Below are 12,001 nucleotides of genomic sequence, written 5' to 3'. Positions count from 1 at the left end.
CATCAACAAGGCTTCGAGCACGAGCAACGCATGAACAACGAATAAACGTATACTGCCTAGATCGCAAGATGCTATCTAGGCAGCATGATGCTTACCCGGAAGAAACCCTCGAAACAAGGGGTTGGCGATGCGCCTAGATTGGTTTGTGATGAACGTGATTGTTGTTTTTCTCAATAACCCTAGATACATATTTATAGTCCGTAGACTTTCTAACGTGAGAATAATCCCAACCGTGCACGAGCCAAATTCTATCTAACCGACACGTATCCTACTATATTTACAGATACACGGGCAAACTAGCCCAAACTTTGTATACAAGGCCGATTCATGTATATCTTCCATGTATATTCTTCAAGCCCATCTTAATCGCGGCCCACCTCTGATCCGGTCAAATTCTGGTGATAACAGGTTCGTGTTCTTGAAGTTTGGCAATATTACCTTTGGCCAAAAGAGTTTGTCATTCACTCCGACCATCAGTCTTTGAAGTATTTGAAAAGTCAACACAATTTGAACAAAAGACATGCAAAATGGGTTGAGTTCATTGAGTCCTTTCCATATATCATCAAATACAAGATGGGCAAGGACAATAGTTGCGGACGCTCTTTCCCGCAAGCTCACCCTTTTACTCACTCGCTTGGATTTCCATGTTTTGGGTCTTGATGAAATCAAAAACCTATATGCCTCCGATACTTTCTTTCGCCCAATCTTTGCAAAGTGTTCTAGTGATAAGGGCATCGATGATTTCTATTTGCACCAATGATTCTTGTTCAAGGGCAACAAACTTTGTATTCCCATGTCTTCGCTTCGCCTTTTACTCTTATAAGAATCGCATGGTGGTGGTCTTATGGGACACTTTAGACGAGAGAAGACATATGCAATGCTTCCTACTCACTACTATTGGCCAAGAATGTACCGCGACGTGGAACGCCTTTGCCGACGGTGTACAACATGATTACAAGCTAAGTCCACTTCCAACCCCTATGGCCTTTATACACCGTTACCTATTCCTTGTGCTCCTTGGTCCGATATAATCATGGACTTCGTACTAGGATTGCCTCGAACCAAATATGGTCATGATTCAATTTTTGTAGTGGTTGATCGATTCTCTAAAATGTCTCATTTCATACGATGCTCCCGAACGGATGATGCTTCACATATTGTCTCCTTGTTTTTTTAGTGAAATTGTGAGACTCCATGGTGTACCACGAAGCATTATCTCCGACCGCGATGTCAAATTCATGAGCTACCTTTGGAAGACATTAATGGCCAAGTTCAACATCAAGCTTTTGTTCTCGTCATCCTCACATCCACAAACCGATGGGCAAACCGAAGTGGTGAACCGAAGCCTCTCCACACTACTACGAGTCCTTGTCAAGAAGAATTTGAAGTCATGGGAAGATTGCATCCCACATGCGGAGTTCGCCTACAACCGCGCCAAGCATTCTACAACAATGAGAAGTCCTTTCATGGTCGTCTATGGGTTTAAACCACCCACGGCAATCGACCTCCTTCCTCTTCCGCTACATGAGCAAGTAAACATGAACATCGACAAGCGAGCCCAATACATGAAGAAGTTACATGAAGATACAAGGACAACAATCGAGCAACAAGTCCTTCGTCAAGCCACAAGACTAAACTTGAAGAAGAAGGCAAGGATCTTCAATGAAGGAGACTTACTGTGGATACATCTTCGCAAAGACCGCTTCCCTCAAGAACGAAACTCCAAACTCAAGCCCCGAGGTGATGGTCCCTTCAAGGTCCTCAAGCGCATCAACAACAAGGCCTACGTCATCGACATACCAACATCCAAGTACTTGGTGAGCAACACATTCAATGTGTCAGATCTTTCACCCTATCATGGAAATGAGGAGAACATAGAGTCGAGGATGACTCTCTCGCAAGGGGGGGGGGAGATGATACGGGGTGGCCTTTGGACACCTCCTCCTCAAGATCGACAAGCCCTCCACGTGGCCCAATGACACGAGCTCGGGCCAAAGCCATACACCAAGAGGTGAATTCGCTCCTTTCCACACATACAGTGAACACCTCATTGGATGGAATGCTACCTCATGCAAGTGCTCTATGTGTCATCAGGTACCAAGCTCACCAAGGAACTGAAGAAGAAGAAGGAACGCTGCTAACGCCCCAAGAACTGGAGAAGAAGAAGGAACGCTGCCAACGGAGAAGACAGCCCAGGGCCGGCACTGCCGCCACCACCAGGCCGGCACTGCCGCCCAGAGCACTCGGGCACTGCCGGCCGGAGCACCCCGGCACCGCCGGCCCAGGAAGCCCGGCACTGCCGGCCTGACGCCTTCGATACCAAGAAGCCGGCACTGCCGCACCTGGACCACCGGCACTGCCAGCCACCCTCAAGTCAACGATATCTGGACCGTTCGTTTGAATCATGTGGTTGTGTACTTTTCGCAAATGACTAAGTTACCCCTCCCCAGATCTGGGCTATATATATGTTGGAGCCAGCCACGAATTAGGGTTAGATTTAGAACCAAGAAGAACTCTAGCTTTGCTCTTACCCCTTGAGGGAAACCCTACCATAGATCTTAGATCTTATATCACTCGATCTTCTTGTCGAACCTTTGTGATCTCTCTGGTGACTTCTACTGGTTGTTGACCTTTTGCTTGCACTTCTACCGTTTGGTCTTTTGCTTGCACTTCCATCAACCTTCCGGTCTTTTCACCCTTCTAGATCTCTCGGGTTCGATTCGTCGATCTCTTTGCGGGACTTCTACCGGGAGGTCTTTTCCTGCAACCTCTATCGAGTTGGTGGTTCGGGCCAACGAGGACAAATCGATTTATGTGCGTGTGTGAGTTTGTATCCCGCGATTTTCCCTTCGTGTTCTTCGTGTTCTTCGCGTTCTTCCCCCTCCCCCACGAAATCCACCCAAATATGTGAAGATCGGGCACACCCTTGGGATTAGCCCTTATCAGTGCCGCTCTCCTTTCCATCGAGTAAGCCCTTGCTGCGGCTTCGGCCCTAAGATTGTCGCAGAGCTGCCGAATTTTGAGGAACTGCCGACAATTTTTTAGCAGATGGCTGGATTTTACGAGGTTATCCCTTGGGTCGATGTAAGAATGCAGATAACATGGTGTTTCAAGTTGCTCTGTAGCCGATAGGTAAGGTGTGCGAAGACGATTCTTGCTTGGCTGCACGTTGTGATATCCTCGTTCGTACTGTCTGGGGCGAGTCGCAATTTTCTCCTCGTTCGTACTGTCTTTTCCTTTGCTCCTCTACGACGCTGAAACTGGTTCGGCTGCCCTCTCCCATACTCCTAGGCAGGACTGTCAAAGCTGCTGCTGGCGTGGTACCATCTGGAACCGAAGTTCTTGGACTTGACGTGTTTGAACTAGGGAGGCGAAGAAACCCTCTGGAATCGATGATGAAGTGAACACCACCGAAAGTAGTATCCATGTTGTCGCGCGACTCTATGGAGATCGGGTGCGATGCCTCGGCGTGCGGCACGAACTCGAAGGATCCGCAACGGACTGAATCTCTTGGATATGATGGCGTTGGTGACTCCAGCACAAACGATGCAGACGTAACTGGAACTGCCGATCACTTGCCTTGTGCCGACAGGCTTCCCACAGACGGCGCCAATTGTTGAGGGTACTCCCCGGTAATGCCCTCCGTTTGGGGCTTAGGGTAGATGGAATCTTGTAAGCTGACATGAGCCATCGGTTATCAAACAAGCGGGGAGAGAAATTTACCCAGGTTCGGGGCCTCGATGAGGTAAAACCCTTACGTCCTGCCTGTCTGATCTTGATTATGAAAATATCAGGTTACAATGGGGTGCCGAAGGTTTCGGCTGTGATCTCGTCGAGAGGCCAAGTTCTACGGGGACCTAGCTCTAGACTTATGGTGGCTAAAATTGCTAAGATTGCGTGTGTTCCTCGGCAGCCCCTCTCCTGACCCTTATATAGGGGTTCAGGTCTCGAGAGATCTGTCCGGGTACGACTAGGTTACAAAAGATCCTAGTTCTAGACTTTCCTTGTATTCTTCTTTTCTTCGTCTTGTTCTTCAAGGAATCTCCTTCGGCACCGATGTCGTGGCCCACCTTGCCTTCGGGAGTCTTCATGGGCCTCCAGTGGGCCGTACAGGATAGGGCAATATCAGTTACCCGAAGGGTAATGCCCACGTCAGCAGATGTGCGCAAGCTCCGCCGCGGCTGGACAAGAGGACCCTGGTCCGGCGCCGGAGCCCGAAGGTAGATGCGCGCTGCCAGATCTGGGTTGCCGCCGCGCCGGTAAGAAAATTGGGGGAATGCAAAATTTGGGAGGGGGCTAATGGAGAGGATAACCGAAGAGGGAGGTTACCCCTACCTTTGCCGCGCAACGCCACTGGGATTTCGGCTTCTCCCGCCATGCCGAGGCGGAGCTCCCGCGCGAACGGCGTTGTCGATTTTCGTCTCGCCGGGGCCTGGCCCTGGAGAAACTGTCAAACCGGGCGTTCCTCCGAGGTCTGTCCCAGGGGTGCTTTAAAACCCGTGCTATGCAAGAACGCGAGTGCGCCCAGAAAACCAAACTCCGAAAAATGCTGGGCCGATGCGAGCCAAGAGGCGCCCAGGTTACCAAACGCGCCCTTAGTGATGGATATGTTGTTGTTGTTAGGGCTGTCATAGCGGGTCTTTTATTTTCTTAGTTTCTTTTCTTTGAGTTGTATGCATCCGTGTGTAACTGGTATCTCTCGATATTTATATATTTTATTTATCAAAAAATATCTAACAAATTAATTTCTTACCCTTTGAGAGTTTGAGGCGTAACAGCGCGGTTAGGTGCGACCATAGGCGGAGTACGATTCACTACCCCGGGCACGCACACGCCACCGCGTGATCGGGCGCTGCGAGAGCGAGCGACGCGAAGCATATAGCGGTGTACTATTCTACATTTCTACTAGTGTTTAGTGGCGCGGCCGTCTCCTTCCTCCCACCTTCCCTCCCACGAGACATCGAGACTCCTTCAACTCAATTCCGCGTCCCCGATCTCGCCTTGCTCACCCTGCCTAGTATACTACTGTAAGTAGGAGCAGCGGTTAAGTAACCTCTTGCTCCTCCCGATCCGAGACACCAAAGCGAGCGCGGAACCAGAGGCGATCCATCCATCAAGGACAAGTTCGAAGCCGGCGTCTTGGCTCGGTTTGCTGCTGTAATCAAGAACACCCATCCATCCGTCGAGCTGATCCTTGCCTGCCTGCCGCCATGAACAACCTCTTCTCCAGCTCGTGGAAGCGCGCGGGCGACGACCTCGAGTCCGGCGGCGGCGTGGAGATGACCGTCCCGCCGGGCGCCGCGGCGGGGGCGAGCCTGGACCGCTTCTTCGAGGACGTGGAGTCCATCAAGGACGAGCTGCGGGACCTGGAGCGCATCCAGCGCTCGCTGCACGACGGCAACGAGGGGGGCAAGTCGCTGCACGACGCCGCGGCCGTGCGCGCGCTGCGCTCGCGCATGGACACCGACGTCTCGGCCGCCATCAAGAAGGCCAAGGTGGTGAAGCTCCGGCTCGAGTCGCTGGACCGCGCCAACGCCGCCAACCGCTCGCTGCCCGGGTGCGGGCCGGGGTCCTCCACGGACCGCACCCGCACCTCCGTCGTGGCCGGGCTGCGCAAGAAGCTCCGCGACTCCATGGAGTCCTTCTCCGCCCTCCGCGGCCGCATCACCTCCGAGTACCGCGACACCGTCGCGCGCCGCTACTTCACCGTCACCGGGTCGCAGCCCGACGAGGCCACGCTGGATAACCTGGCGGAGACCGGCGAGGGGGAGCGGTTCCTGCAGCGCGCCATCGCGGAGCAGCAGGGCCGCGGGGAGGTGCAGGGCGTGGTGGCGGAGATCCAGGAGCGCCACGGCGCCGTCGCGCAGCTCGAGCGCAGCCTGCTCGAGCTCCAGCAGGTGTTCAACGACATGGCCGTGCTCGTCGAGGCGCAGGGGGAGCAGCTCAACGACATCGAGGGCAACGTCGGCCGCGCCAGGTCGTTCGTCGAACGGGGCCGGGAGGAGCTGCAGGTCGCGCGAAAGCACCAGAAGAGCTCACGGAAATGGATGTGCATCGGCATCGGGATCGTCCTCGCCGTCGTCCTCATCATCGTCCTCTCCATTGTCCTCAGTAACAGAAGCAGCAACAACAGCAGCAACACCACCACCACCACCAATCCGTAGCAGTGTCAATCTGATCGACCATCCTTCCTGGGCGCGGTGTTCATTCTTTTTTGTCGATTCTTTTTGGGTATGTCCGTCGCGATTGTAATTATTATATTGAATTAATATTATTGGGTTATCATGATACGTTTGAATGGGTTGGACTTTGGAGACACCGTGTGTGACGGGTGAGGCTGGTGAGCCAACTTGGACTTGGTCCAAATTCATGTGCCGCAGCAGCTTGACCCAGCCCTCCTATCATTTTCAATACGAAAAGTAGTCAAAAGATTCAATGGATATAGCACGTTCAACTTTATCAGGAAAAACTTAATTATTTGTGACCAACAACGATATTCTTGTTTCTTTTAGATGATTATTACTCCTTCCGTCCACAAAAGATGTCTTTGAGAGCATATTCCGGAAAACCAAATATGATCCCGGGTGCATATGCACCCGGTATGTATAAAACATATTTCTAAAATGTACAAAATTTAGTTAAAAAAATTAGCATGTAGAGGGACATGGTCTATGTGTGTACGTAAAGTTTCACATAAAACCAACAATTTTTGTACCCTGTGTAAAAAAGACAAATAATGCCTCAAAAAATAGACTATTTTAGCACCTAAGATTTGTCTTTTTTGCATAAGGCACGAAACATATCGATTTTTGCTGAAACAACTTTGTAAGCATGTAACATGTCAAGGTATACACCAGGAATTTTTATTTGTATTTTTCTAACATTTTAAAATATGTTTAATATGCATTTTAAATAAAGGGTGCATATGCATTTTAAATATGGCCTACACAAAAAGAACAAATGATCTGTAAATAGTACATGACACTATTTACGTACGTCTTCTCTTTTTTACACAGGTCACATTTTGACATATTTTTGGATGAAACTTCACAGATGCACAAGACACAACACAATGTATGTCTAGAATTTTAGTTTGCATTTTTTGGAAACTTAGAAGTGTCACAACAAAAAATGGGGTGCGGGCGCAACTAGTTGCAAATGAGAGTTTCCCGCACATATTCTTCCTCTTTAGATGTACATATACACAATCTGACGATAACAGAGCAAAATAAACATATACTCCCTCAGAAGCTACATAATGAGCACATAGTAGAAGAACTGGCTCATTGGCTGAGTCCTCTAGGTTGGAGAAGAGCCACAGCTAGAGGATGGCCTCGTGCTTGCCCGTACCAGAGAAGGCAACACCCGTGCGGCCTTTGCAGTTCGGCGTCTTGATCGCGCAGCTCTGGTTGACGAGCAGGTTGGTTCTGGTCTTCTGGAGCGTGCCTTTCTGGAACTCGAATACCTGGATCAGAGGATTTCAGTTGAGCGAATAATCATCAGTACTGAGCTCTGTCGGTATGTGATTCAGTATCCAGGTTACGATATACGGGCACACCAGAATAAAGCCCGTCACCGTGAATCAGCGTATGACCTGTTGCTGATGAAAACTGGAAGGCGACCTTGCCGCGTATTTCCTCCCGGCAAAAGACACTGTATCCACCAGCAGATGCCTGGAATAGAGAGGACGAATTGCAAATAAGAACCGATGAATCCATTATCTTTGAGTTCAGAAGGAAACGATGGCATTTGCTGTAGAGTTCTTCTGGAGATGGAAAACAGAAGCAGCAGACTGTCATCTACTTAAGGCCTTACATCTACTACAAAGTTGTCTCAGCCATTAGTTACAGCACACCAAAGTTTCCGGTTCATAAAATTGTTCTTATGTATCATCATTGCACAATTGGCAAGAAATGGTAGGACACATCAATGACTGTCATCACTGGATCAGGTAGAAGAGAACGAAAGGCAGCATTGACTGTCATCACTGAATCAGGTAGAAGACAACGACAGGACGACAATAATGATAGTGATTGGCCATTAAGACTACCTCAAATGTTTTGGAACAGATCAAGTAGCTGGCATGTGTCATCTATTCGGTCTATTCAATTATAGTACCATTGCATAACAATATGAGTTTCATCGGATAGTAATCCTACATAAACACATGAGTGAACTAGAAAATTCTAAAACAGAACGATATGGACACTGTTCTTTGATTTACTTCATCATTACACATTCTTGTGATTTCCTTGGACATACCCCGTTTATTTCATACTGGTAGCAGTGCAGTACTGGTAGCAGATCATTTATGGGAAGACAATGATTGGCAGGCATCAGTGCATCACCACATAGTGAGAAAGAGAACAATGCAATGTTCTCAAGATGCATTAAATTTAAACACACACTGAGAACAACACAGCTTTGTTAAAAAGTGTTGTTAACTTGGATGTCATAGTAATGATCAAAAAACAAACGTCAGTCTTCCAATTGCAAAGCGAATAAAATGGCCAAATGCTGATACTATATAACAAAATAGTGCCATCAGGTACAAAATATGCACAAAGCAAATGTAATTTAATTATCAGGGAATGTACTGCAAGGTGTACCTTCTTCCTTGGAGATTAAGGATGGGTGTTACTAGTATTACTGCCAGCAATTCTTCATGATCACTCTGAAAAACAACCCAATACAGGCACCAAGAATTAGAATAGTTATTTTGAGAGAGATGCTTCCCATGCTATCGAAATGAAAGTTCATTTTAATTTGGAAGAATATATACAAGCATATTCTATAGTTGCCTCTCCAAGAATAGTAATGTTGAGCTGTAGCCATGCACCCACATAAGCGCTGACAAACATATAAGATACATTGTTAAACCGTACAAAGCCTTCATTCTCAAAATGAAAGCCTGAGGTGTCATCTTATATCATCTAATGAGCACACCGAAATCAACTGACTGAAGGGAGATTTGTCCTAGATATAAATCTTTAACATGCTGAGTGCACAATCCAATCCGTCTACCATTTAAACTCCCATGAATTGATGATGAGAAACCTGTCCTCCATCCTGGAAACCGCTGTTTCTCCTTGACATGAATAACATACATGCTTGGTGAAGAAGATTGGCAGCCCATGACAAAGCAGTTGAATTTCCGAGCAGGGACAACTCTTGAGAGGGTGAGCACACATAAACCACTACTAGAAATGCCATACATCAGAGCTTCATCAGTAGAAACTAAAGAACTAGGCTCTAACTGTGCCATCATTGACTCAAAGTCCTCAACCATTGGAATGCCATAATCATCGAGTTCAAACCGCTTTTCTGTCAACTTTTCATACATTCGGTACTTTGCAGATAGTGTCCTGATGCAGGATTTCCTGACACACTCAACTAACATAAGTTGAAGTTCTTCAAAATTGTCAACCTCAGAGAACCATCTTACCCAACGCTGAATTATTCCTGCAAACCAACTTATGATTAGTTCATCATCTTGCAAGACAAGGGCCGAAACATGTCTGGGGAAACCTTCAAGATTAGTTAGACCGTAGCGGTTGAGGCACTTCTGGATATAACAAAGAGGTGCATTAATCTTAATGACGGCACCATCAGCGCAGGTATAGATTGATTCCTCATTCTTTAAGCTGGACAACAGTGCTTCTGTAACAGTAGTTTCTGATGTGATGTAGTGATCAGCTTGCTTTTGAAAGTTGTTAAAGGCATCTCTGAGTTCTTGGGGAAGTGCTGGTTCAGCAATGTATTTTGACAGGAGCACCTCCTCATTAGCTTCATTTTTGGCATTGATGTCCTTCATCCATACCTTGAGTAAAGTTTTGAACCAATGATCTGTCTTCATCCCCTCTTTCCTAAATTGCGAGATGTGGTCGAGCAACGGTGTGCTGAGATCAAGAGACTTGATCTCAGACTCTTTTACCCTCCTCAAACCATATGCCAACCACTTCTTTCCTAATCTAATATTCATAGTATCCCATATCTCTTGCTTCTGAGAAGCAAATAAACGGACCTTCTCCTTCAGCTTATGCACAGCTTTCAGTGCAGCACTTTCTTTTGTTGCGACTTTAACTACAGTGCCAGCAAACTGTAACCCCCGGGAGTTCCTTTTGACTGGCATAAGATGCAATCTATCATCAACTTTCAGGTAAAGAGATTTGCTCAAGTAATCGACAATTTCAGACTTTATATTTTCTGCTACGTCTCTGGATCCCACAACTGCAACAAAGATCTCATCCATGTATCTGCAAGCGTGTAGTCTTATGTTTGGCCGACCCTCTGTTTGATCGCCACTATTCACATCCCTGTCTTTCAGTTGACTTCTAAACCATAGACGCAAACTAGAGCCCTGGTGGTTCTCCGTAGCATTTGTTGCCCCTGAAGAAAGGCCTTCGTGTTTCATGCAGATCCTAAATACTTCGTGGTCAAAACTGTCAAGATATATATTCATCAGGATTGGCGCGAGTACTCCTTCTTGAGGGACTCCATGGCCCTTGGGAAACCCTCCAAACACCAAATTGATTACCTCAGCATCGAACATATCTTGCATGAATGCAACTAGCTGGTCATCAACAATCTTTTCCTGCATTTGTGAGATAAGCTTGGAGACTACATTGCTATCAACCTCTTTGTACAAGGGGACAGTAAAGCACCAATCTGGAACACCAATTTCACTGGATATGAACCTCAGAGCAGAGTGATATCCTCGCCCACTCCGGCAACCATGAGATATCTTGGAGAACTGAGGCCTGTAAACAACCTCAAGCACAACCCTGACTGCTTCCTGGATAACTTTCAGGTTCAGCCGTGGAAGAACAAGTCGCTCCCCTCCTCGCTTCTTCGTTGCAGTAACCGAGAAAGCATTCGCCGCAATATCAAACTCGCCGCTCCTGAGCTGCTCCGCTAGCGTGGTAAAGCAAACACCATCGTCCCTCGCGGACGCAAGGTCGACATTGGAGTTCAGCCTGACGATGTCGTAGGCGTCCCCCAGCGTGTCGGCGCTCGCCACCACCTTGCCCATGAGATCGTAGAACCTGCCGTCCAGGTACTGCGCCTTGACCCTCTTCTTGATCCGGAGCTCGGCCAGCCTCTTCCGCTCCATCCGCGACAGGGGCTTCCGCTGCCCCTGGGCGGCGGCGGTCGATTCCTCGGCGAGAGAGGCCAAGCTCTTCGCCAGAGACACCGGCAAGTCGACGGCGTTCTCCGCCGTTTCATCCTCGATTCCGTCCAGCAGGAAATGCGCCTTGTATCGCCGCAAGCAAGCGGTGTAAGTGTAACCTGGTAGTTGAAGAAAAAATAGCGTTAGGGTGCGACACAAATTTGATGCGGCGGCGGAGATTAGAATGAGCGAACCTTGCTGTGGCGGACGGTGCCTGGACACATCCCGGAGGAGGAGGCGGCGGCCGCCGGATGCCAGGAAGGACATGGAATCGGGCGCTAGCCTAGCGCCGCATTAGGTCGAGCCAGGGTACTCAAAGCCCAATGGGGAAAAGAGTGCGGACGGGGGTGGAGACAGCAGGAACGCGAAGCCCCGACGAGAAGGAAGGCGGCGGCGCGCGTGGGAGGCGGGGGTGGGATAGAGGCGTCGGCGGTGACGCTAAGGTACGGCACGCCGGCAGCCGTAGGGCAGGGGGGATTTACGGCGGCGCTGATAGGTCAGGACTCAGGAGGAAGAGGAAAGAAAAGGTACACAGGGAAGAGGTTTCAGTTCTGTCACTCGTCGACGAACCGTTGCAAGAGCATCTCTAACAGGGCCAAAACCGAAAAATAACCACCGTTTTACGGGTTCGGGACGAAAAACGGTGCCGATCAGTGACCGTAAAAGGACCAAAACCGAAAAACTTTTTTCGGGCCGAGAGCGAAAACTCAAAACGGTCTGTATTTGTAGGGGTCGATCGAGCGAACCGAACGCTCGATCCCTATCTAGGGCGCGCTGAAGTTTCAGCTGACGCAACCGCTCGCTCGCTCCTTCCCCCACGCTCCCCGCGCC

The 12,001-nt window shown here is 48.8% G+C and overlaps 2 protein-coding genes across 2 annotated transcripts; one reads left to right on the top strand and one right to left on the bottom strand.

Moving 5' to 3' along the window:
- The first annotated feature begins 4,936 nt into the window (after positions 1–4,936).
- LOC124700758 (syntaxin-121-like) lies at positions 4,937–6,164 on the top strand. Its single transcript, XM_047232832.1, has one exon. The coding sequence runs from the start codon at positions 5,211–5,213 to the stop codon at positions 6,162–6,164; it is 954 nt and encodes a 317-aa protein (XP_047088788.1). The 5' UTR covers positions 4,937–5,210.
- A 1,265-nt stretch (positions 6,165–7,429) lies between these two features.
- On the bottom strand, positions 7,430–11,506 carry LOC124704480 (nuclear intron maturase 4, mitochondrial-like). Its single transcript, XM_047236738.1, has 3 exons — positions 11,357–11,506; positions 8,610–11,284; positions 7,430–7,673 (listed from the first exon to the last, which is right to left on the bottom strand). Exons 1-2 carry the CDS (start codon positions 11,435–11,437, stop codon positions 8,930–8,932), a joined length of 2,436 nt encoding a protein of 811 aa, XP_047092694.1. The 5' UTR covers positions 11,438–11,506; the 3' UTR covers positions 7,430–7,673; positions 8,610–8,929.
- Between the last annotated feature and the right edge of the window lie 495 nt (positions 11,507–12,001).

This window comes from Lolium rigidum, chromosome 3, assembly GCF_022539505.1.
Source record: "Lolium rigidum isolate FL_2022 chromosome 3, APGP_CSIRO_Lrig_0.1, whole genome shotgun sequence".
NCBI classification, from domain to species: Eukaryota; Viridiplantae; Streptophyta; class Magnoliopsida; order Poales; family Poaceae; genus Lolium; species Lolium rigidum.
Note: the sequence above shows the minus strand (reverse complement) of the source record. Positions and strands in the feature narration are given on the sequence as shown.

Excerpts from the sequence above, each read along its gene's own strand:
- LOC124700758 (XM_047232832.1), top strand. The coding sequence starts at position 5,211 with ATGAACAACCTCTTCTCCAGCTCGTGGAAGCGCGCGGGCGACGACCTC.
- LOC124704480 (XM_047236738.1), bottom strand. The coding sequence starts at position 11,437 with ATGTCCTTCCTGGCATCCGGCGGCCGCCGCCTCCTCCTCCGGGATGTG. Across the intron at positions 11,285-11,356 it reads CGCCACAGCAAGGTTCGCTC|ACTTACACCGCTTGCTTGCG; the intron begins ATTCTAATCTCC and ends CTACCAGGTTAC.